The sequence below is a fragment of the Pectinophora gossypiella genome, chromosome 26 (genome assembly GCF_024362695.1).
Source record: "Pectinophora gossypiella chromosome 26, ilPecGoss1.1, whole genome shotgun sequence".
Classification (NCBI taxonomy): domain Eukaryota; kingdom Metazoa; phylum Arthropoda; class Insecta; order Lepidoptera; family Gelechiidae; genus Pectinophora; species Pectinophora gossypiella.
The window spans coordinates 327,026-353,033 of record NC_065429.1 but is presented as its reverse complement, the minus strand read 5'-3'; the positions used below and the strand labels follow the sequence as shown (position 1 = coordinate 353,033).

Genomic DNA, 26,008 nt, shown 5'->3' with positions numbered 1-26,008 from the left:
ACTTTATATACAATTTGGTCACGAAATTTTGCTACGTACAGTCATGAGCAATATAATGTACCCACTTTAGGACTCCTATCACACTAACATATTTGACATTTAGTGAGACTTACAGTTCAATTTGTCAAAAAAGTTAATGTGACATGGTACCAAAGTGTATACATATTAATGCTCGTGACCGTACCTAAGGAACATATTTATTTTTACATACAAAGCGATAACATTCAACTGTAGCTCAGTTCAATAAAAAATTACCTTAAACATTCTAGAATAGATGTTAAACTGGCGGCTCGCTATGATGGCCGTTTCGTCCTTTGCCCCGCTCATCAACATTCGTAATAATTATTAACAACATCAAAGGACTAACTGCAGCAGTAACTGTCGGTATTATTCAGAGGCGAAGGACAGGAGTCCTAGTAAGGTTTTGAAATAGACAACTCTGGGCGCCATCCCACTCGTGTCAGACAGAGTACTGCGGAAGGCAAGAGGGAAACCACTGCCCTATTTTGGTCTAAAAAAGTAGCACGGAGAATACCCTGTCAAAACCGCCATCACAGCGAATCGTTAGTTTAACTTAATTATAAACATTTTTTGGAGTAACTGTGATTTTCATCAGGCAGCCTTTTACAATAAAGCAAGTCAAAACTGGCTTTGCATATAAATTAAAGCGAGTAAATTTCGAGACATACAACACTAAAAAAAAAATCAACACGAAATACACATACGTTTTAAATATGAGTGTTTTAAGCATTATATCTTTGAAGAAAAATACTTAAATTTGTGTTGTTGAAAACCCCATAAAGTTAAAGCCTATTGAATCTTAAAGAGGTGTATTTTTCCCATAGAACTTTCGGCTGCCTGTCCAACGGCGCAGAGCGAGGCACCGGAGTGGAGAAACGGAGATTGCAAATAGTTCCATCATCATCAGCCCATTAACGTCCTCTCTGCTGGGGCACGGGCCTTCCCTATGGATGGATAGGGAGATCGGGCTTATACCATCACGCGGGCCCAGTACGGATTCATGTTTTGTTCTTTCTTTTTTTTAATATTTTTTCATTATAATCTACGAATAAATAATAAGTCAGGAAGAGTAATTATGAACAAACGCCGGCGAAATATTGGCCCCACGACATTCTAAAAGGTCGTAAATTCATAAAACCAATCAGTAGCGATTCCGTGACGCGCTTCATTGCGACAAGCGCTGTGATTGGTTATCAACAGCCATCGTAATAGAGGTTGGTGCGTGTGTTTCCGGGGTTCTCAAATCAAGGATGTTGTTATGCAATGCATGGGTGAGTATAAGTAAAAAAATGGACGAAACTAACGATGGATTTAATAATTTTCAGTGTTTTGTATTTCGGATGAGGCGTGTTGCTGAATTATGTATTCAAGTAGTATTATTATATTGCATGTTTTGTGTTTTGAATTAATTGATATTTAGTAAAAACAACTATTCAATACTTCAATTTTTTACTTGGATGATTTATAAATATAATTACAATGTGACTAATTATTTACTGGAATAGGATGGAAGCCGATCATCCTCTCTTGTTTCGTATCGAACTGCTTTTGTTCATTTTTGCAGTCGGTTTTCATTTTTGGGGAAAATAAAAAAAAGGAAATTTCGATAAGACTAAATAACAGAAAAACTTATATTTTGCTGGAAATTGTTAGTATTACTTGACTGCATAGTATTACAAATTATAATTTATTAAGCTAGGACCTTCTTGTATAATGTGGACCAAAGTACAATGTGTTTACGAGAACAGAAATGTTATATTTACCGATGATAAGTTATTCCAGTTAACTTTTTGCTGCGCTTTTTTCGTTTCCTACACCAACTAACTACACATGACGACATTTTACATAATATTTCACTGTTTTTTCCATAGAAATATAGCATAAATCGAGCAATGACATACGTCAGTGACGGTGCGAGGCAGATTGAAGTAGGTGCGAGTAGTCTTTTTAAGCCCCGCCCACTCAGTGTACATTTTAGTGGCGTCAAATTGTGAGCGTTGTTACTCTTCCTGACTTATTATTTATTCGTAGATTATAATAGTTTCTCCGCTCCGCTGCCCAGGCAGCCTATTACTTTAAAAAAGAATTATTTTATTGATTTAATAAAGCTGATAGTTGCATTATGGTCAGTTTTTTTTAAAAAAAAGCTATATACACTTTTCTTTCATTTTTAAAATGTATGGGGGGACAGTTGGAAGTAATATTTTTTTCTGAATAAAAATTATTATTATTTTATAACACCATTATGCAGTGGAGCAGCGTGGTGGAGTATGCTCTATACACCCTGAGTTACTGAGATATTGTGTCTAAGAGACGTTAAAAATGTTTACGTGACACATTTCAAAATTACCCGAATTAAAAAAAAAGTACTTTGAAAATAAATAAATATTGATACATTTTACTAAAATTGTGTAAATAATTGATATTTTATACAAATCGAATACATTTTTAAATTATATTACACATAAATCAGTCAAAACTCGCTTCAATATCAGTTCAATCATTACGAACATTAAAAAAAAAGATAATCGCGCATTAACATTTTTTAAAAATGACATAATTTTTAAAATGTCCTATAATATAATAATAAATTACGTTGACAATAATAATTTATGCGTGTTTATTATTTAACAAAACATTCTTTCTCTCTGTCACACTAATAATGTACTCTTTTATAATGAGTGAGAAAGAAAATGCAAAGACATCACTAGGTTCGAAAGAACCATTAATAAATACGATGTTTTTCTTTAATCCACAGATTAAAAATCCATCTCACATTATACAAAAAAAAAAAAAATAAGCCTCCGAAAAAAAACAATACTATTTAATTTCTTTATCTACTTTTTTATAAAACGATTATTTTAATAATACTTGAAATATAAACGGATCACATATTTGTGACATTTTTTGTGAATGACCACATTTACTTTGAAATCGTCATCTTATAGTGAAAAACACCTAAAGAGCCTTTTTGAAAAATCGCATTCGAATGTGATTTTTGCTAATAAAACCACGCGATAAACAAGCTAGTGTCGAACCAGGTAAAAAATGTGAAATTGAAAAAGAAAAAAACAATATTTTCTGCAAGAAAATCACGTCAAGGGGTTAAAAAGCCTTTTTTTTTTTTGACGTGACTTATTGCAGGTTTGCCGCAGATGGCATTAAATACTTGGCCGGAGAAATGGGGAGCGCTGAAGGCTCTCACCCGGTACAACATTTAAGACAACAGACCTGAGGGTGCCCAGTTGGGCGCGAACCTCAGGTCAGGGCGTCGTCTGAGAGATATTTTTCAAACAGGCGCTCACTATAAAGCGACGAATTATATTTTGTCAGCACAGCACAAAAGGCCAAAATGGTGTTTAATAACAACTTATCGCCAGAAACGACTTGAATCTCTAAGAAGAACCACACGCACGTACATAATTAAATAGTTATTATTTACAGGGCAATTTTTCGCTTCACCAAAAAAAAACTAAAATAAAATCCTCACATTTTTTTGCCGTGACTTATTATACTTTTGACGTTATTGGCATAAACTACTTGGCCAGAATTTTCAAATTCAGAATTAAAAAAAATCCTCATTTTTTTTTCTTTTGACGTAACTTATTGCAGTTTTGACGCTAAAATGGCGTCAACTATTTGGCCGAACATAAAAGTTTTTGTAAGGTTGGTACATTTTAACATTTTCAATTATGACATTAACATTTTTTTCTTGGTATTTGCCTTAGTATAGCAGTAAATATGTCTAACATTATCCATCAGTTATAAAATATACGTTAATACAAAAATACATATCATTATTATATAATGCTGTCGATCCGGACAAACGCCAACTTAATTTGACACGACCATAACTAGTTCCTTCTCTTTCTTTCGCTTACTGTAAGTAAAGGACGGCACTAGTTTAACAGCTGTCAAACTGAAATTAGGTTAATTTTGTGCCCATCCGAATTGACACCACTGTTAACATTTCTTTTTTATAATTTGTAAAATGTACAAATGCACTAAAAAAATTATTTTCAACTCTAGAGTAGTCCTCCTTCGTGTGAGTACTGCGTGAGGTCAATCTCTGAACTAATCAACCCTGTCAGGGGTTGTGTGTCAGGGTTACTATTGCGGTCCTTGACATGGCTCATGTAACGACTATTTAACACTTTCAAGGACTGAACGTCTACGGACGTTCCGATCCCAAGGTGTCATACTACCTATTATGAACCATCAATGACCCATGGTCTCTGCCCGTGAAAGGGTCAAGTAAATAGTAGCCAGGACCGACTTGCTCGAAGTACAGATCATCTTACTTGCAGACAATCGAGTGATCAGATTGCAATGTCCTAAGCGAACTAGGAATAAAATTTGATGATATTTAGTCGATACTTAAATTTTTAGTACATTTTTTTTTTATTTGAATACATTTACGAATATTTATTCTACGAAAAATATCTCATGTTGTGTAAAAAGCACCTTATAATAAGGCGTTCAGCGTACACTGTCGGATTCCAACATTTTTATTAAGGATGCCTGACACCAGGGTTGATGAGGTTGGTACGTCACCTCACAACCCACACGATAAGAAGAAGATTAAGGATGCAAGAGGAATAAATACATGCTGTGCCGACCCCACTCAGAGTGCTGGCAGGATGATGATGATGATGATTTTACAAATATCAAACGGTTCAAAACCAACAATGTACGTTAAATTACGACATTTTTAGCAAAAGTCTTTAACACTTCGCAAACACGATTTCGAGTGTATTTTTAATTTTTTTTTTTTCATTGTTTTATGTGTGATAATGATTTCGTTGTGCCGGATGGGCCTGGACTTCCCCACCAACCCGCAGTGGAGCAGCGTGATTTATATAAGCTACTTATGATCAATCATTAAACAACAGATAGGTCAGACAGGCAGTCGCTTCTGTAAAAAACTGGACCTGTCAAATCTTCTGGTTAGGTGAGCGGACCCTTTGAAAACGGGATAGTAGGGATATGACGCAGATTCTTTAAATAACTTTTGACTAAACTTACTAGGACAAACGACCATGAGTTTAACTACTTAACATAACTAACAATTTTACACTAACAAAACCCATCGTGTTTGCAAAATGTGAATAAGTAAGACCACAAGTCTAAAGTGTCCACTTCTTTTTCTGGTCTATATTAACGACTTGCCTGATGTGGTTCCCCACGAATGTATTTTATTCGCGGATGATACGACCGTAATTGTAAAGGGCACAAAATTAGACCTTTACGAACAAGAAATTAATGACGCGTTATTAAAAATTACAAATTGGCTCACGATTAATAACTTAAAAGTAAATATACCTAAAACAAAATACATGCAATACCGTACTTATAAAGGCAAACCATTGAAATTAAATATAAACTATGAAGGGCAACCGGTGGAAGAGGTTCAGAACATAACATTTTTGGGCATAACTATAGACTGTCATTGTAATTGGAAAGCGCACGTAGATGGCGTCTGTTCTAAAGTAAATAGGTTTGTGTATGCACTGAGACGTGTTAGCCAAATTGTCTCTGTTGAGGCCGCTATAATAGCCTATAACGGATATGTCAGTTCTGTATTACGCTATGGCATCATTATCTGGGGAAATTGTTGTCAAAGCGAGAAAGTTTTTATAGTACAGAAAAGATGTCTTCGAGCTATCTTCGGCCTTAAAGTCACTGATTCATGTCGTCCATATTTTAGACAATATAAATTACTAACTTTGCCAAGTCTTTACATTTTAGATGTCTGTATTTTTGTTTATAAATACAAAAGTCTCTTTCAACAATGCCAAGAGGTCAGTACTCGTGTTCTGCGGTCTCAATACAGGCACAAGTTGTATAAGCCATTGTCAAAATTAACGCTTGCCTCTAATAACTGCTTTCCCATGTGTATAAAAATATTTAATAAATTACCGGATACTTTCAAGGACTGCAAACTCAATAAGTTTCGCGTAGCAGTTAAACTCTGGCTTGCAGATAGATGCTTTTACAGCGTAAAAGAATATTTAGATTACAAATAACAGGTTTTATGTATATAATTTAAAGCATGTATTAAGTGTGTAGATTATTTGTAAAATTGATATTATTATTTGTTATTGTTTTTAAATAATCTGTGTGTATGCCTGAAAAGGCAGTCTTTGGTGATACTCAAGGAAAAATAACAGCTGTTTGTAACCTGAATACCATGCACAGAATAAATTTCATTTCATTTCATTTCATTTCATTTCATTTCCGATCCCAATCTCTGTTGAATCTCTCTTCAATCTGCTGGCGGTACAACTATAATAGTACTCCCACTGCCCTTAGCGTTATATATCTCAGTTTTTTCTATACTTTTAATATAGACTACTTCGTTCATAAACGCTTCTGACTCTGAGTCTTTAATATACTCGTCCCCGTTTAGTTTCACAACCGAAACGTGTTCTTTGGTTTGCATTGCTCTGTTTGCCACAGGAGATTCCGGTTTTATGTAAACGGTTTGCGTCGAGCGAACTTTCCGGAACCTCATGTCTTTGGGCAATGTTGAGCTATCTCTGAGTTCCAGGTTAGTTGGCGTTGCGCTTCTGGTGCGATAGCTCGAGTTCAAGCTCTTAGGTAACGTGTTCGACGTCTCAGCTTTCAAACTGGAGTCGGGAACGCTTTCAGACTTAACCAGACCAATGTCAACGAAAAATTTCTTGAACTTCTCAACGAACGTCGGCGATTTGGAACGGTTGAAGCTGCTTGATAACCTTTCGTTGGACGATTCTTTCTCTTCGACGATATTCTCTGGGATATTAGACATGCTTTTGTGTTTTTCTAACACGTTGCGTCTTTTTAGTTTGTCCTCTTCGTCGTCGTCTATAAAGGGTATGTCTTGTAAGTTGTTTTCATTTCTAGTGTCGACGGCTGCGTCTTTGAGGATTTTGACGTTGGCTGTGTATGTTTGGGCATCAGCTATGTAAATCTGGGGTACGCTAGTACTGGTATTGTCAGTTTGGATGCCGCTGTCGGCCAGGCTTCCGTTTATATGGGAGCTCCCAGCTCCAGTGCTTAAGACTTTAGTTAGTTGATCGGATAATGTTTCCATTCGTTCCTGGATTGACGCTCTGTACACATTGTCCGCGTATGACGTGCACGGGTCGCGGTTTGATGTGTCAAAATCGATGCGTCTAGGGAACGTCGTGCGCTCTCTATCGAATTTTAGCCTGTCGGACAAGACTGAAGGGTATTCGGTAGTAGGCTGAATGACTGGATGCTTTTGGTTCCAAGTGGATATGGTAGTGTCGGTAAAATCGCTCATGCTAGATCTCACTGAAGACCTAGGCGATCTCGACTTGATATAGTCTGGGTTGTAGTCCTTAATAGGTCGTCCAATGTATATACGTCCTGTAGACGATAAGGTGTTTTTAGTTTTCTGGTTTTTTGTTTTGTTTATGGTACATTTCAGTTTATTTCGACCCCGTCAGGGCCAAAACATGCCGTTACCACGTTTTGGTCTCCAACCCACACGTTAGCACACAAACACGTCACATTTCGAAACGATCAAACACAGCGCGGTGGCAAAGGGTGTAACTTCCGAAATTTTAAAACAACTTTTTTTTTAAAGGAAAAAATAAAAAAATACAGGGTTTACGAACAACAAGGGCACAAACACCGGAAAGGATAGGGGTGGGGACAAAACAAACTGAAATGTATAATAATAATAATATATAGGTACCAAAATCTTGCATTCACTTATGTTAGGGATACTAGGGTACTACTTGGTTAAAAATAATAAAAAAAGGGGTTAATACCACTTAATAATATTAGTTCCTTTCGAACATATCGGCCTGGGATGAATTTTAAGGCATTACACAAATAATTGGCTACTCAAAAAAAGCAAAAAAAATATTTTTGTCAAACTCCTCCCAGGCCTTAATTTTTTTTTATGGAAATCCATAAACGTGCACATACCTGCAGTGTCTATCTCCTCCTGCGTACGCGTCGGCTTGGCGATGCTCTTCCGCTTCGACGGCGAGTGTTTCAGTGCTGGAAATATTAAATTTTTGGGTTACTACAATTTGCTTTTGCAGTTGGCTGAGGTAATATTGTGGTGTTATTGTTGTTTTTGACTGATTTCAAAACGGAGGTTTCATTTAATTATGTTAATATTCTTCTTCTCTCGTGTAAGGTGCGAGTTCAATAACCGACCTCATCAGGGTTGCTATTGAGCCGCTAAAGATCAAATGCTAATAATTTAGTTAGGACATTTTTTTTTTACTTTAGCTTTTTAAACTTTTTTCTTACATAATATAATTGCTCAATTGTATTTTTTTTTATTTTATATGATTCGCTGTTTAGGTTCTGACAACATTTCTAATATATTTTTATTAGTAGATTACCTAAAATCCAAACAGTGGGTATTTTCAAAATAATATTAGAGTAAAAAGTTAAAAACACTTAAACATAAAGACACTACTTCAATATACTATTTTTTATAATGCTTTTTTTAAACTTACAATAACACCACAATAATACGCATTAATGCAAATTAAAAAAAAAACGCCAGCTGTGAATTTTGTAAAAAAAAAACATTATTGCTCTATTGAAAAGCGTCGCTGTAAAATAAAATATCGTGCCGCTAATTTGCAAAATAAAATTAAAAATCTTAAGCCTAACTTTCAAGTTCGACAAAGAAATTGAAATCGTGAAAACCCATGCTAGAGTGAAGTAGAAAAAAAAAACAATAAAAATTGCCAAAGAGTAAAAAAATAATACAAAAAAATTCGAAAATTATCACCAATCACATTTCGAGAACAAAACGAAACAATTTTCAAAACCACTTTCAAGTTTTCGACATTCTCCAAATGAAAAAAAAAATATTTTTTTTTCAACCAAGACAGACAGATGTATCTAACTACACAGCGAGAGATAGACACTCATTCCATGAGAGATGAGTAGAGATGCAGAGAGAGATGGAAAGAGAGACGCCACTTAATGTCCGGGGAAGCGGCTGGCAGAAATAGCAAAATACCGGGAATACTACGAAGTTGTTATAAACATTCATTTTATCCGATCCAGTCCGTGATCAACTTAGGCACCAATATTATTAAAACATTTTTTAAGAACGTTAACGCCCTGTGCTAAGGTTTTTCTTGCAACTACTTTTCCTCGGCTAGGCCAATTGAGAAACTGCGGTAGTTTTAGACTAGACGTTCTAGTTAGTCCCATTAGATGGGTATTTTTTGACGTTATCAGAAATCAGAATCATTTATTCAACGTAATTATCATGGATAAACTTGTTGAGGTCAATGTAACATTTTTGAATTTACGTCATTTCGCAAGGTGTTATGGCTGAGGAGAAGAAATGACAAGAAACTGCAACAGCAACACATCTTTTAAATCAATGAGGGTACATTCCAAGTTCTTTAATAACTAGAGGAACACATTCAATACCAGAAATTTTTATCATTTAGGTAATCATTAATCTTATAATAAACTTTTTTACATAAAGTAAGCTTCACGTGAGCTTTAAATTTATTCTCTGACAAATTTAAAATTTTTATTTATTGTAGACTTTTAGCTGGACAGCCTGGACACATGTGGAGCGCTGAGTGCTCTCACCCGGTAAAAAATTTAAGACAAGTGTCCAACAGTGTCCAGATGAGCGAGAACCTCGACTCAGGGCGTCAACTGAGAGGATTATATATTTGAAAGAATTAATCGACCCTAGTGGGTCGATAGCGATACGCGCTGAATGCGGGGTCGGCATCGGAGCCCTAACCCGAGCTGGACTAAGCACTATCGCTTATTTTAGCTAGTAACATTTAATACTTCTTCTTCTTCTATCGTGTGGGTTGTGAGGTGGAGTACCAACCTCATCAACTCTGGTCTCAGGGTTACTATTGAGCCGCCAAAGGCCCCTGACATGGCTCATGTAACGACTACTTACTTACATCAGCAAGTAGTAACTGGGACCAACGGCTTAACGTGCCTTCCGCAGCGCGGATCATCTTACCTTTTGGACAATCAGATGATCAGCCTGTAATTTAATACTGATTTTGCCCAACATGGTTTATGGAAAAAAATGATTAAGCTAAATCATATCATGCTTATAACAACTTCATAAATACGAAAAATCTCATCAAGACAGGTAAACTAGCGTCAACAGGACATGCCAACATCATCATCATCATCGCGGGGACTTACTCAAACCTCCAGAGACACGCGCGAGCATCCGATTACGGACAATTGGTGGGAAGAAACGGGAAAAAAAACAGATATTATTTTCACATGGCAATACTGGGTGGGGTGACCAGGGTTTAAACAGTGTTGTGGTAGAAATTTGGACGTGTGAAATAATAAATGGTATTTTTGTTGAAGGTGGCAACATTGGGTTTTGAGGGTGATTTATTTTATGCTTCATACCAAAAATAGGGACCAAAATATTATTTTTTTGAAAATTACATTTCTCATTAGGTGTAAAACACAGAGGACTCAAAATGCTAGAATCAAAACCCTCAAAAACTTCAAAAGATACATTTTCATTGATATATCACTAACATGCGCAATTTAGAATTTTAAAAATAAAAAGACGGCATCCAATTGGGAAAAGAAATAAAATTAAAAGAAATTATAAGTAAAAATTACTAGAACATGCCTGATACAAACATCGATTGCACTTAACGAAAAATTAAATTAAAAACAAATTAGTCGGTTAAGGTGAAACTAAAAACAACACATTCCATTAACAAAATGGCTACGGGTAAGACTAAAGGTGTTGGTGTGCATTTTTGATTTTTTTTAAATTTTCCGTCTTTTTGGAGCGAACTCCAAACCACAGTGAAGCAGCGTGGTGAAGTATACTCCTCCCTCCGATAGATGGACATAATAATTACATTACTTCAACTACAAATATTAAAAAAAAATATATTACCTCATTTTACTTTTTCTCTAGTTGGCAGAAAGCCAACAAAAATATAATTATGAAGTAAACCGGAAAACAGTCAACTTTCCTTTAATGTTACGTCAAGGTGAAAACAAAAACGGCAACTATCTACACTAAATTGTGCTTGAAAACATGCTAATTTTTAATCTTAATTTCTGCGTACATTTTTTTTAACATGTACATTTTAAAATCTACATTTTCATTATCAAAAGAGAAAATAAAAACTACGTTATATTAATAAGTGTCACTAATTTTACCAGCAATACGTGATTTTTTTTCGTTTCAAAAAAGAAACTGTAAAATTTTTTTTTTCTATTTTTTTTCTAGTATAGCAACACCAACACCCCCGCTACACACAACACAACAGTCTGTACCTATGTAGCTGGTGACCAGTGTTCGGAACTTGCGGTGGTTCCCCTTTATCTCTGGTAGGTCCACTACGCAACACATAGCGTTATAACGGGTTATTCCACGGTACACATTTTGCGTTATTACTCGTTTTAACGTTAGAATTTGAGGCAACGAAGAGTGTGTTTTGTTTATTGAAAAATCTTCAAAAAACCTCTTTATAAAACAAACACTTTTTTACAGATTAAATATAACCCTTTTTCGCGCGTCGGGTAAAAATGTGACAAGTGCCTTTAGGGATTTTTTTTATGTCTAGTGGACATCCATAGCCACTGTTGGGCTAAATAAAACGGAAATAAAAAAAAAACAAAAAGGTATGTTGTGGAGTTTTTTTTTTTAGTAAATTTACTGGGCAACATTTTTTAAAGGCAACATTGCTATTTGACATTTGTTTATATGCGCATACGTCAAATTGTTTTCTAAACCCCGATGGCTAAACAAAACTTGCACTCTTTTTTGCCTTTTGTTAACTAGTTAAAACAAGTTATAACGGATGTTATAACGAGGGAGGGGGGGGGTCTTCAACCCGTACGGGTGAGGATAGAAAATAGAGGAAGTGAGGTTATACAGGTTGTTAGTGTAAGTCGAAAAGTAAAATGAGATTGATTTTTGATCATCTTACACTGGCTTCTGTTTCTTGATTAGCATTTTATATCTTATCTTTTCCTTTTTCTTTTTTTATCTTTGACCCAGTCAAATATCCTATGTTCGTTACAGCGTCACTAACAGCCTGTATACTGATTTTGAACATGGCAACGAAAGAGTTTGAGAGGAAAGGAAAAATGATTAAATTACATTTCTGATGAAGAGTAACTCTTCTACCTTTGCCAAGTTGCAAACGATTAAGAAAACGATAGATTCTTCAAAACGTATTGTAATTTTGCCACATACGGGATTAATTACTTGGCCGGACAAATGGGGAGCGCTGAGGGCTCTCACCCGGTACAAAATTAAAGACAACAGGCCTGAGGGTCCTCTGAGAGGATTATATTTCAAAGAATTAATGGACCCTAGTGGGCGGAAAGCGATAAGCGCTGAATGTGGGAAATCGTCGACCGCGCCGGCGAGGTCGGTATCGGGGTCCTGAGATAACGGCGCCGACCATGTCACCTTATGTCAGTCTCATACATTTACATATCACCTTATGTCAGCTCCACACATTTGTATGACTGTCTGTCGCTTTTCAATTTCCGGCCAAGTAGTTAATGCCATTTGCGTCAAATCTACAATAAGTCACGTCACGTCGTTTGCTAACTCAACTTGGCTAACCCCCAATCGTTTGTATGGCCGCAAACGCAATGGCGCTAAGTGATGGAAAGGAAACAGGTAGGTAGGGTAAACAGTAACAGTATACCTAGTTATATTAGATTATACTACAAAAGAGTTAAAATTAACACCGAAGCATGTTTTAATACTCCTTTTGTTATTTGCAAGATTTTTTTTTTTTTTTTTTTTTTTTTTTCAGAAAATGTGATGATTCTTGTGGACATAACAAGATATGTCCACCATAAGAAGGTGCAGGTACTAACTCTGACTACCCCAATTGGGATATATTCCGTGAGCTTATGTCATTATAAATAGAGTACATGCGGAGATAGACCTAATTTTATAACTGTCAAACTAAAATAAAACTTATCTCCGCCTGAATCCGCATCAATATTGAGTTTTATTGAAATCACAATTTTCTGTTTCAAAACACGATAAGGAGTGTTAAAACAGTCCGACACGTATTACGGGAACGTACAGTCATGAGCAATATGATGTACCCACTTTAGGACTCTGTCACACTAACGTATTCGACATTTAGTGAGACATACAGTTCAATTTGTCAAAAAAGTTAATGTGACATGGTACCAAAGTGTATACATATTAATTCACATGGCCGAATCCATACTGGATGACCTGTTAAGGGGGGTGAGGGAGCTCTTCAAAATACCACGCTTGGTCTGAAAGGGGGTTGGTCGGGTGTAGTCAATATTCTGTAGGAAAATTTCACCCTTTTTCGAGCTTTATTCAAATACTTTTTTGGCATATATACAGGGTGTTAGTGACATCGTAACGAATACTCAGAGGGATGATTCAGACCATGATTCTGAGTTAATATCAAGTGGAATTTTCCGTCGCAAAATTCATGTTATTTTTTTAGTTTTTTTAAATTATTTTCAATTCTATACTTTTGCGATGGAAAATTCCACTTGATATTAACTCAGAATAATCAGCTGAATCATCCCTCTCAGTATTCGTTACGATGAAACTTACACCCCATACAAGTACATACAGTAGCCATACAAGTAGGTATGGGTGTTAGTGACACTGTAACGAATTCTGAAGGGGATGATTCAGACCATGATTCTGAGTCGATATCAAGTGGAATTTCCTGTCGGAGAAGTCATGAAAATTTTAGAGCTTATTTAAATTATTTTCCGTTCCATACTTTTGCGACGGAAAATTCCACTTGATATCAACTCAGAATCATGGCCTGAATCATCCCTCAAAGTTTTCGTTACGATGTCACTAACACCCTGTATATTACGAGTGGTCGACGAAATCGAGGTGGAGGTTGTCGTTGGACAGGGGAGGGGGGGTTGTTGTTGTTGGGGGTTGTTGGGGGGGGGGGGTAGGGGGTAAGTGTTAAAAAGTGTAAAAACAGGTCACGCAGTATGTGTACGTTCCCAAACTTACACATAATCCCAAATACACAGTATTACTTTTATTTATAACACCAAGATTTATTAGAATATAATTATTACGACATAAGTTAGCAATGAATACATAAAGCGTACAGATAACATAATACGGTTCATAATGTGTAGTGCGTGGTAACTTGTAAAGGCTGTTCTATTTTTGAGTAATTCTGCTATTTAAGTATACTATCGATGTAAGTTACCCAAATAAAATAATATCCGCCATACACACGTAAACTCACGCCTATATCCCACCGGGGTAAGCAGGGAATGTGGAATAGGCTAGTTTCCAACTAGTCAAATCAGTTACTTTTTAATAAACGTCAAAACACGAAATTACTATGGAAATTGTATGCAAAAAGCACACTGCGACGTCATAGAAAAACGTGACAAAATGTCGCAATTATTATTTTATTTTTCTTTATTAAAATTCATAAATAAGTTTTTTTTTATCATGTTTTATTTATATAGGGTTTTTTAAAGCCACCCTCATCGTGTCTCTCTAATACTATATACCTATATTAAACTTAAACAACTGAATTATATCTATACTAAATAAAATCGATGAATCTAACTTTTACGAAAAAGATAAATAAGTTAATTAGAAAAAACAGAAAACGTTTTTCGTCACCTTTAGATCTGTCTTTATTTAGTAATTAGAATTTTATGATTCATCTTTGACCTAGGAAACTACCCAATTCCATTTGGAATGGTAACCAGCATGATAACCAACCCGTATTATTTTATCTGTATGTTTTATGATTATTCTGGAACACTAATTTCGGAATAGCACACTGGCCAAATATATACCTACGAGGGTATAGCGTTCAATTTTGAGCGTCAACAGAAGAATTTAGATAGAAATTTAAACGGAAGAAGTTTCGATCGTTAGTCAAGATGACTGAAATTGATGAAATTTCGGAGGAACAATTCCAACTGCTGCATATTTTATGTAATGAAATTGTAAAAAAATACAAATATGATAACTCTCAATTTTTTCTTCTTTTTCTTATTTTTTTCAGCGGTGTTTGCCAATAGTGAAAAACCTAAGTTTTTTTTTCTTTTTCAAATTTTCTCGCTTTTTCGAAGCTGGAGGCTATGCAGACCTTATTTCATGCACTGTATCACTTTTTTTCGTAACTTACTATAACAGGGCCATGGTATAAGAACACCAGGTATGCTCAAAAGTGACAGCTAACATTTCAAGGTTAGCCTAGCTGACGTCATCCCACCCTGCGTTGCCATTTCGTAAAAATAAATTACCCACGACCTTTGTTTTTATATTTACTTTGCAAGGAAATTTAAAACGTTTAGCGAAATATTTACTAAGAGTTTTAATTATTTTTATATATGTGACAAGTAATAGTAATTAAATACATTAGTCAGTAATTCATTTAATTTTCAATAATAAAATTTACGACCTTGGAATGTCGGAGATACCAATTTAATGGTAACACTTACGTCATCAATGGGCTAGCAATGGCGGCTTGTCGTAGGATTGAGCATATCTGGTCTTCTTATACCATGACCAGCGGGCTTAGCACTGTAAGCACGCGACTCTTTCTCGCCGCGACAGAGATCGTCTGTCTCTTTCTGTGCAGAACAGTGAGAGAGTGACGGGTGACGTATGTCGAGGCGAGAAAGAGTCGCGCGCTTACGGTGCTAAGACCGCAGTGCGACCTATAAATACTGCGGTCGCCGTCTTATGTACCAGTCTTCTTCTATCGTGTGGATTGTGAGGTGAATTACCAACCTCATCAACCCTGGTGCAACAGTCGACCTTTACAATTATCCCTAATACTTTGAACACACAGTTAAAATTGTTCCCATCCTACAATGAGTGACTTTTCAGGCCACATTCCCCAAAAAACATATAGATGGCGTTGTAGTCATGAGCAATATAATGTACCCACTTAAGGACTCTGTCGCACTAACATATTTGACATTTAGTGAGACTTATAGTTCAATTTGTCAAAAAAGTTAATGTGACATGGTACCAAAGTGTATACATATTAATGCTCGTGACCGTACAATGTTGCCTTCGTTTGCTCTCTATTTTTTTTTTATTTTTTTTTTTACTTTTGGTGGGTTTGCTCTTGGCCCCAGACTACGAATGAATTAAACCGAATTATACAGATAATAGACATCTTATGCATCTTTTATCTTTGTTTCTGGGTATAAATGATGACCCTTGTTATTACACCCAGGCACAATTACATCTTCCACCCATTATTATTCTGATCAAAATAAAGAGAAGCATTATAGGCAGCAACATAATTCTATACATATCTGCCGGGTCTGCATGACAACAGCACCGCGCACGGCGCGAATTATATTGAGCGCTTCGACCAATAGCCGTTTGACGTCCATCTACGTAGATAGCATTCAAATCGTTTATTGATCCAAGCGCTCGATATAATTCGCATCGCGCGCGGCGCGGTTGTCATGCAGTTCCGGCTGGTCCATATTAGATTATATTTTTTGGACAATTATGTGCCCGAGCAATGAAAAAATAGGTAATTATCACGTTAAAAAGTATACAGCGCCATCTGCATATTTTTACGGGAACGAGGCCTAGATAGTCCGTCATTCCTACCACCCTACCACTTATCACGAGTACAGTACACGCGGTATAGAGGAGGTGGTACTCACACGAAGGTATCTTCTTGAATACAGTCTTGGCCATGAAGTCGAGGAACCGCTGCGCGTAGAAGCTCGGCCGGTGCACTGACACCGTGTCCTGAAACGAGAATCATTCTGTCAGATTCTTTTATTGGTATTTATATAAAAAATATCAGACAGAGGGCAGCAGTAACTGTCAGTACTATTCAGAGGCGGAGGACAGGAATCCTATTATGGCTTTGTAATAGACTACTCTGGGCGCCATCCCACTTGCGTCAGATAGAGTACTGCGGGGCGGAAGGCAACAGGGAAACCACTGCCCTATTTTCCCCTAAAGAAGTAGCATGGGACAAAATGCTACACCGACAAGAGCGTGGCTCTTAAATTGATGATGATGATAAAAATGATCACTGCGTTGAATCTCCATCTTTGTTCCCGGCATCTATCACTCCTGTGATCGACTCACACGACACCTATCACTCTTGTGATCGACTCACACGGCATCTATCACTCTTGTGATCGACTCACACGGCATCTATCACTCCTGTGATCGACTCACACGGCATCTATCACTCCTGTGACCGACTCACACGACATCTATCACTCCTGTGACCGACTCACACGACATCTATCACTCCTATGACCGACTCACGCGACATCTATCACTCCTGTGACCGACTCACACGACATCTATCACTCTTGTGATCGACTCACACGGCATCTATCACTCCTGTGACCGACTCACACGACATCTATCACTCCTGTGACCGACTCACACGGCATCTATCACTCCTGTGACCGACTCACGCGACATCTATCACTCCTGTGACCGACTCACGCGACATCTATCACTCCTGTGACCGACTCACACGACATCTATCACTCTTGTGATCGACTCACACGGCATCTATCACTCATGTGACCGACTCACACGACATCTATCACTCCTGTGACCGACTCACACGACATCTATCACTCCTGTGACCGACTCACACGACATCTATCACTCCTGTGACCGACTCACACGACATCTATCACTCCTGTGACCGACTCACACGACATCTATCACTCCTGTGACTGTTGTATATGTAAGTAGACCTACATACATCATTAGGAGAACGCGCCTCGCACGCATTGAATAAACCAGTCTGTTTGTAACCACCGGTTGTTTCACTTGCGTACCGTCGATACCTAACAGTGACCGACTCACACGACATCTATCACTTCTACTATAGATGTATCCGGCATCAACCGGGTAAGGGCTAACTATGTACTCACTCCGTCGTGTATCATGGATTTCCAGGTGTGTTCCAGCTTCTTCCGCAGCCGGTACGACTGCAGGATGTCTATGATTCCCAGGAATAAGAGTAGACGCTCGCCGCGCGCGTTCCGCGCTGGAATACCGCCCGGCCTGGGAGTATGGGGAGAGAATTATGCATCCACTCTCATATTATAATAACATATATGACATAAATAACGTTACATAACAGAATTTGCCTATATACGTCCCACTGCTGGGCCAGGCCTCACCTAAAGCAACGGAAGGGGGTATGGTAAATACTCCACCACGTTGCTCCATTGCGGGTTGTTGGAGGCATTTGGGCTAGTAACCCGGGACTAAAGATTTAAGTGCCTACCGAAGCACGGAATCATCTTTTTGGACAATCGGGAAGGCAAGAGGGAAACCACTGCCCTATTTTTCCCTAAAAAAGGAGCATGGAGAATGCTGCACCGACAAGAGCGTGGCTCTTAAATTGATGATGATGATGTCTGACATTAACCACATTTTTGAGTTTTAGAATTTAGAAATAAAGGTACAGCTACTCACGGGACGTCCTCCTCTTCATCAATAGGTTCACTTTCAGCTTGAATACTCTCCATTGCAGTGGAGTGTGCCACCAGCCGCTGGCGGTTTATTGACCTGAAAAGTACAAAATTTTGAGTTACGGCACTTTGGTTTTGGACGCATGAAAAGCTAGGTTTCTGGGTTACTCAAGTTTGGTTTTGGATGGTATTTCTTGTTAAGTTTGGTATTTATGTTATTTACATTAAAAAGCTGATTTTCATTAAGAATAAATTAATTGCAGGAAATTAGTAGTATGTTGTCAATTATTGGGTTTTTGGGGACAGACTCAACAGTGCCTTCAACGCTCCCCATTTATCCGGTCAAGTAGTTAATACCATCTAAATCTACCAGTCACGTAAAAAATAAAACGAAAAGTCTTTTTTATCGTGTAGGTTGTGAGGTGGATCACCAACCTTATCAACCCTGGTGTCAGGGTTACTATTAAGCCGCCAAAGGCCCCTGACATGGCTCACGTAACGACTACCTACTTACATCAGTAAGTAGTAACCAGGACCAACGGCTTAAGGTGCCTTCCGAAGCACGGATCATCTTACTTTCGGACAATCAGGTGATCAGCCTGTAATGTCCCAACCAAACTAGGGATAACAAAGTGATTTTTTGTGTTATGTCCCCACCGGAATTTGAACCCGGGACCTCCGGACCACGGGGACCGTTAAACTCATAAGTGACTTGGCTTTTATGTGATAAAAATAATAATACTATAAATCCGTTTATAAAGATTTCAACTACTACCTTAAATATTTATTATAATGTACCAAGAAATGTAATTCATCATATTTTTCATCATAATTCATCATACCAAAACCGTGCTAGCCCAGTTGGTAGAACGCTTGCCTCTCACTTCGAGGTCGCAGGTTCGAATCCAGCACAGGCCTAAACCAATGACTGTCGAATTTGTTTTCGAATTCATGTTTGAATCATAAATGATTATCACATGCTCAGCGGTGAAGGAAAACATCGTGAGGAAACCCACATTCCCGAGAAATGCATTTTCGGAGGTATGTGACTTAACCTGTATCGGGCTGGTTTTCCCTTCGCGGGCTGGAAGGTCAGACAGGCCAGTCGCTTCTGTAAAAAACCGGACCTGTCTTCAGGGTCAAATCTTCAGGGAAAACCAGCTCAATATGTATAGGTTAGGGACATACCTCCGAAATAAATTTCTCGGGAATGTGGGATTCCTCACGATCATTTATGATCTAAACATGAATTCAAAAACAAATTCGAAAATCATTGGTTTAGGCCTGTGCTGGATCGAACCTGCGACCTCAAATTGAGAGACAAACATTCCACCAACTGGGCTACCAGGGCTATACGTGATTTTTCTCTACATGGCGGCGATATATTGCGACGGATGATATATATCTACTTACAGTAATTTTAATATATATTTTTTACTCATTTACCATAACTTAGTCAGTTTAAGCATGTCATATGGTAAATCTAGACCAGAATAGTTACATACACAATGGCCCCGATACCTGCAGACACCGTCTAATTTTATTTTAAGTTATATCCGTCATTTTCATATCCGTCGAAAAGGAAAGGGACGGATGATTCACAGCTCTTAATTTTAGGAAGAATGAGTAAATTAATGAATAACCCGGGCGAATCAAAAAGGTATGTCGCTGGTATGCAATCCGTTTGACGTGCTGTCTACTTAACTGTGTCGGGTTATTGACTGATGTAAAATTTTTAGACGGTTGGTTTAGATTTGTGCTTAAAATTGACGTGTGTTCCATAAATTTTATGCTTGTCGATTACCCGTCCCTTTCCTTTTCGGCGGATAAGAAAATGACAGATATAACTTAAAATAAAATTAGATGGTATTTACAGGAATTAGCACCAATATTTAACTGTTAACATTCACTATTCTACTTATTATTTTCGGTCGGACACAGTTTATACAAGATAAAACGAAGAAAATATTCGAAAATTATGGAAAAGTTCTCACATTGCCCTTACTTATTTCGTAATTTCAAAAATGTATTCTTCTATCGTGTGGGTTGTGAGGTGGATTCCCAACCCCATCAACCCTCGTGTCAGGGTTATTATTGAGCCGCCAAAGGACCCTAATATGGCTCATGTAACGACTACTTACTTACATCAGTATGTAGTAACCGGTACCAACGGCTTAACATGCCTTCTGAAGCACGGATCATCTTACTTTTTCGGCAATCTTTTGGTACCAAAGTGTATACATATTAGTGCTCGTGACCGTACTTGTGAGTAACTTGTAGCTTGTGAACTTGTGGACTTGTAAGTTTTTATAGACACGGCAAAAGCCCTCTTGTCTGTTTTAACGACACGCTCAAGACAAGCAGCTAAATGCGATATGTAAGAACCCCATAATTTTCCAATGTTTTCAGTTACTTAGTCGCAGAAATATAGTCTGTAACAACCATGCAGTAAAGTCTACATTAGTCGGACATTTACAAGAGTTAGAAAAGGCAAATGTTTTGTGTTAGACAGAGATAGATATATAGTTGTGTCTCTTTCTCGTGGTATGCCAAGAATGCATCGGCCTTTACGGCATGCGGATTCATTCTAAACTAATCAACCCAAAACTTCACTTAGGACACATATCGTGTGGGTTATGAGGTGGATTACCAACCTCATCAACCCTGGTGTCTTACTATTGAGCCGCCAAAGGACCCTGACATGACTCATGTAACGACTACTTACTTACATCAGTAAGTAGTAACCGGGACCAACGGCTTAACGTGCCTTCCGACGCACGGATCATCTTACTTTCGGACAATCCAGGCGATCAGCTTGTGATGTCCTAATCAAACTAGGGATCACAAAGTGATTTTTGTGATATTTCCCCACCGGGTTTCGAACGCAGCGTGGGGTGACATCAGCTGGGCTAACCTTGAAATGCTCGCTGTCACTGAGCATACCTGGTCTTCTTATACCATGGACAGGCTGTAGTGTGACTAGGGATCGACGATCCAACAGTGTTGTGTTGGAAGTTGTATATATGCGTCTTGCCGTGAAAACTTCGATACCGCGTTTCAGGACTGCTTGAAGACTGCATTATTGAATGTGACGCCATCTGTTGCATGTGAGCGGAACTAGGTGGCCAACTAGTTGGGTCCGCTACAATATCATGTTCAATGCATAGACATACCGCGAGAAACCACAACCAACACAAATATAATAGGTAAGTATTTAACGTTAGGTACACACAGGTGTTAGTGACACCGTAACGAATATTTAGGGTGACGATTCAGAGTTAATATCAAGTGGAATTTTCCGTCGTAAAAACTCATTAACACGTTAAGTATTTTTTTTTTATATTTTCAGTTGCATACTAATGCGATAGATTATTTCACTTGATTGACTCAGAATCATGAACCGAGTCATCCTCCTCGGTATTCGGTACGCTGTCACTAACACCCTGTATACAAAGTTAGGTATAATGATATGCCGTTCTCGGGAATGTTCCCATTTCCGGAAAGTTTCTGGCAGTAAAAAGGCACCAGACTCCCAGCTTGGGAACATTCCCACTTTGGAAACATTCTCACTTTGGGAACATTCCCACTTTGGGAACATTCCTACTTTAAGAACATTCCCACTTTGGGAACATTCCTACTTTAAAAACATTCTCACTTTGGGAACATTCCCACTTAGGGAACATTCCTACTTTAAGAACATTCCCACTTTAGGAACATTCTCACTTTGGGAACATTCCCACTTTGGAAACATTCTCACTTTGGGAACATTCCCACTTTGGAAACATTCCCACTTTGGAAACATTCTCACTTTGGGTACATTCCCACTTTGGGAACATTCCCACTTTGGAAACATTCTCACTTTGGGAACATTCCCACTTTGGAAACATTCCCACTTTGGGAACATTCCCACTTTGGGAACATTCCCACTTTTCAAACATTCAAAATTTGGGAACATTCCCACTTTGGGAATATTCCCGGGAACGGCACATCACCGGTTGGGTACATATAAGTATTAGTACTGAGGTATAGTATATGTATCGTACTGTGTTCTTTTCACTTGTGCCTGGAAGTCTTCCTGGTCTGACCTGAAATAATTGTATAAACATACCACTATAGTCCCTCCCTCAAAAACTGCCCACCAACTCTGCCTACCCCTTCGGGGGTACAGGCCCGGTGCTATTTTATGTTACGTAATTTTTAAACCACCCAGCCATCCATCACCATCATGGTTTTTTGTACCATCTAATGACCCTCAACTACAATGCCAGTCATGCGGTCGCTACTGTCGCTCTCGCATCGACTTTACAGCCATTTTAAAAGCTCAGAGCTAAGAGTTCAGATGGTTCCGAACATTCCGATATCAAAAACATAAACAAGCGGCAAAGAAAGAGGGTAGACAGATATCTGCCCGTAGAAAATTATGGATCTACCTACTCCACTCCAATCTCATCAGTCATCCCGTGATCATGGCACTTGCAACAGTGTCGAAATATCGGGAGTCTCATATCCCCATTTAAACGCGGTAAGAACCCGTTATTATGTGCTTTAATTTATTTCATTATTATTTTAATTTTTTTTTTTTATTGTAGTAGCTTTTTATTTTAAAGTGACATAATTATATCTTACAATACACCCGAAATAAATGCATTTCTTTTTTTTATGTATTTAAGAAGTAACTTTCAAAAGTTATTTCAGCACCACCTACCTGTTCTTATTGAAAGAACTAAAAGCACTATACCTACTGGGAAACTGGTCATTGTTAAACGACGGGGTTTTTTGATATTTGGGTCGTTCTTCTTTTTTATCGACAATAAAAAGACATTTTCTCGATTTATCGGATTTAACATCTTTAAAATTATAACGGCAATAATTATTTTAAAACATCATATAAATATGTGTCTGTAGAGGACTATTTCGTGGTTCTCTTTATCTTGGTAACATACTTTTCTTTGCAGGCGCATTCCAAAAAATATTGTGACAGAGTGGCCCTTTTCATCGGAGACAGCATTTCAATTTACCACTCTGTCACAGAATTTTGTGAAAAACGATCAAGCTACGTTAATAACTAATTGAGGAACCGATTAGTATTTTGCTTGTATTTTGAGTATAATAAGATAACTATATTTTTGGACAATCAAAACATGAAATAAAATTCTAAAACATAACTTATCAGAAGCAGAACGAAGGACAGATCATTGTCGATAAAAAAGAAGAACGACCCATTTACGTATATATACCAAGCATAATATACCAAGTTTTTCTATTTATAATGCTGTCTGTAAAAGTTTCATATGTATTGCTGTATGTGTACCTATATAAATAAATAGCATAGAATTTAGTTATCTACCTAAACGATTACGTTGTCTTACTTTCCGGGTGAGCCTTCAGCGCTCCCCATTTGTCCGGCCAAGTAGTTAATGCCATCTGCGGCAAATCTACAATAAGTCACGTCAAAAAAAAAGTCTTACATTGCAATGTTGTGTGCACCTATTAGCTTATGTAACAGTCTAATTCCAGATGTAACTTTTATTTCATTTAATGTTTTATTATATGTATAAGTTATTGGCGTACCTTTTTCTACATAAATATGGTATAATACTACGTATAGAACGGCAACTCTCCGCTCTCCACCACCGGCTGAGCTAGGTTTACCTCACCCCCTCGGGTTTACTTCAGTTTTCAATCGTACGGGCGTCAGACGTCACATACACAGATGCGCGTGTACGATAACGTCAATGTGTAGTGTCTGTGTGAAATGAGGTTTTTATGAAGAAAGTGTCCAGGGTCTTATAGTGTTAAGGTTATACCTGCTCCTGTTGAGCTGCGTCTTGTTGGGCTCTCCAGTGTCGTCGCAGGCGCGCGCCGCGTCCGCCTTGCGGGCCTCCGCCTTCTCGCGCGCCGCCTCATCCAGGTTATGGATGCCCACCAGCAGCGAGTAGTCCATTATCTGGGAACGACGCACATTCAAGAGGCTCAACATAACATAGCAGTCCCGGAACCAGAGGGGTTAAAAATGCCACATCGAAGCAATTCATCTAAGAAAGCAACAACAGCAAGTGTCCCCACCGGGATTCGAACCCGGGGCCTCCGGATCGTGAGCCTAACGCTCAACCACTGGGACACGGAGGCAGTTAATGTGGTTGTTACCTTGAAGCTCTCGAGCACGCGGCAGTCGCGCTGCATGGTCTTGATGAGAGCAGTGTATGTATCCGCCTCGAGGAAGATGCCCTCGGAGTGGTGCTCCATGAAGTCCAGGTCCTTGTACGTCGGGGAGCTCTTCTGGCGCTCCGACTTGTTCGCCTGGAAGGAAGAAATATTCTAATGTTAATGTGCAGTAAATAAATTGAGTAGTTTCCCAGGTCAGAGATAAATTATGAAATTCCGATTACTAAATAAAGACAGATCTAAAGGTGACAAAAACGTTTTCTTTTTTTTTTCTATTTAAATTATTTATGAATTTTAGTTTTTAGGTGGTGGTAGTGGTGGTGACAATAAATGCCAAGGAGAGAGAGAGAGAGAGAGAGAGAGAGAGAGGTGGTGGTAGTGGTGGTGGTAGTGGTAGTGGTAGTGGTAGTGGTGGTGGGGGTAGTGCTAGTGGTGGTGGTAGTGGTGCTGGTGGTGTGGTGGTGGTGATAGTGGTGGTGGTAGTAGTGGTAGAGGTGGTGGTGGTGGTAGTAGTGGTAGAGGTGATAGTGGTGGTAGAGGTGATGGTGATGGTGGTGGTAGTGGTGGTGGTGGTGGTAGTGGTGGTGGTGGTGGTAGTGGTAGTAGTGGTACTAGTGGTGGTGGTAGTAGTGATGGCAGTGGTGGTGGTGGTAGTGGTAGAGGTGGTAGTGGTGATGGTGATGGTGGTGGTAGTGGTGGTGGTGGTGGTGGTAGTGGTAGTAGTGGTACTAGTGGTGGTGGTGGTAGTGATGGCAGTGGTGGTGGTAGTGGTAGTGGTGGTGGTGGTGGTGGTAAATGCTATGATCGCTCACCTTCCTCTTGTAAGTGGACCCCTTGAGGTCGTACTTCTGGTGCAGCTTGACGGATGAGGGCAGGATGTTGTTCATAGCGACCAGCCGTACATTCTTGCTGTTGCACTGGTAGCAGTACAGGCCGAAGAACTTTGGTAGTAACGTGCGCGGGTTCTGGGGGAAGAGGAAACTTTATATCAGCATTTTTTTTTATTAAGGAGTGGAATTCTCTGCCGCCTTCTGTATTTCCGAATGCATATAACCCGGGTGCTTTCAAGGCCAGAGTGAACAGGCACCTTCTGGGTATTACTGCGGAAACCAGAGCCCACTAACAAACTAAACAGGATTATTACTGAGCCGCCAAAGGCCCCTCACATGGCTCATGTAACGACTACATACTTACATCAGTAAGTGGCTTCGGAAGCACGGATCATCTTACTTTCGGACAATCAGGTGATCAGCCTGTAATGTCCTAACCAAACTAGGGATCACAAAGTGATTTTTGTGATTTGTCCCCACCGGGATTCGAACCTGGAACCTCCCGGAACCTCAACCACTGGACCAAGGAGGCCGTTACC

General features: G+C 38.5%; 1 protein-coding gene across 7 annotated transcripts in view; it reads right to left on the bottom strand.

The window, feature by feature from the left end:
* The window catches only part of LOC126378351 (phosphatidylinositol 4-phosphate 5-kinase type-1 alpha), an 80,134-nt gene that overhangs the window by 27,391 nt on the left and 26,735 nt on the right, over positions 1–26,008 (bottom strand). For 2 of the 7 annotated variants that reach the window (XM_050026625.1, XM_050026623.1), the window contains exons 6-14: positions 25,452–25,604; positions 24,622–24,774; positions 24,282–24,421; positions 22,518–22,559; positions 18,479–18,571; positions 17,929–18,061; positions 16,681–16,768; positions 11,311–11,373; positions 7,963–8,037 (exon numbers count right to left, since the gene is read on the bottom strand). In XM_050026625.1, the coding sequence (XP_049882582.1) occupies positions 7,963–8,037; positions 11,311–11,373; positions 16,681–16,768; positions 17,929–18,061; positions 18,479–18,571; positions 22,518–22,559; positions 24,282–24,421; positions 24,622–24,774; positions 25,452–25,604 (940 nt within the window). Of the gene's footprint in view, positions 1–3,081; positions 7,396–7,962; positions 8,038–11,310; positions 11,374–16,680; positions 16,769–17,928; positions 18,062–18,478; positions 18,572–22,517; positions 22,560–24,281; positions 24,422–24,621; positions 24,775–25,451; positions 25,605–26,008 lie in introns of those variants that run through there. The other 5 variants (XM_050026619.1, XM_050026621.1, XM_050026620.1 and 2 more) reach the window with 5 other exon arrangements.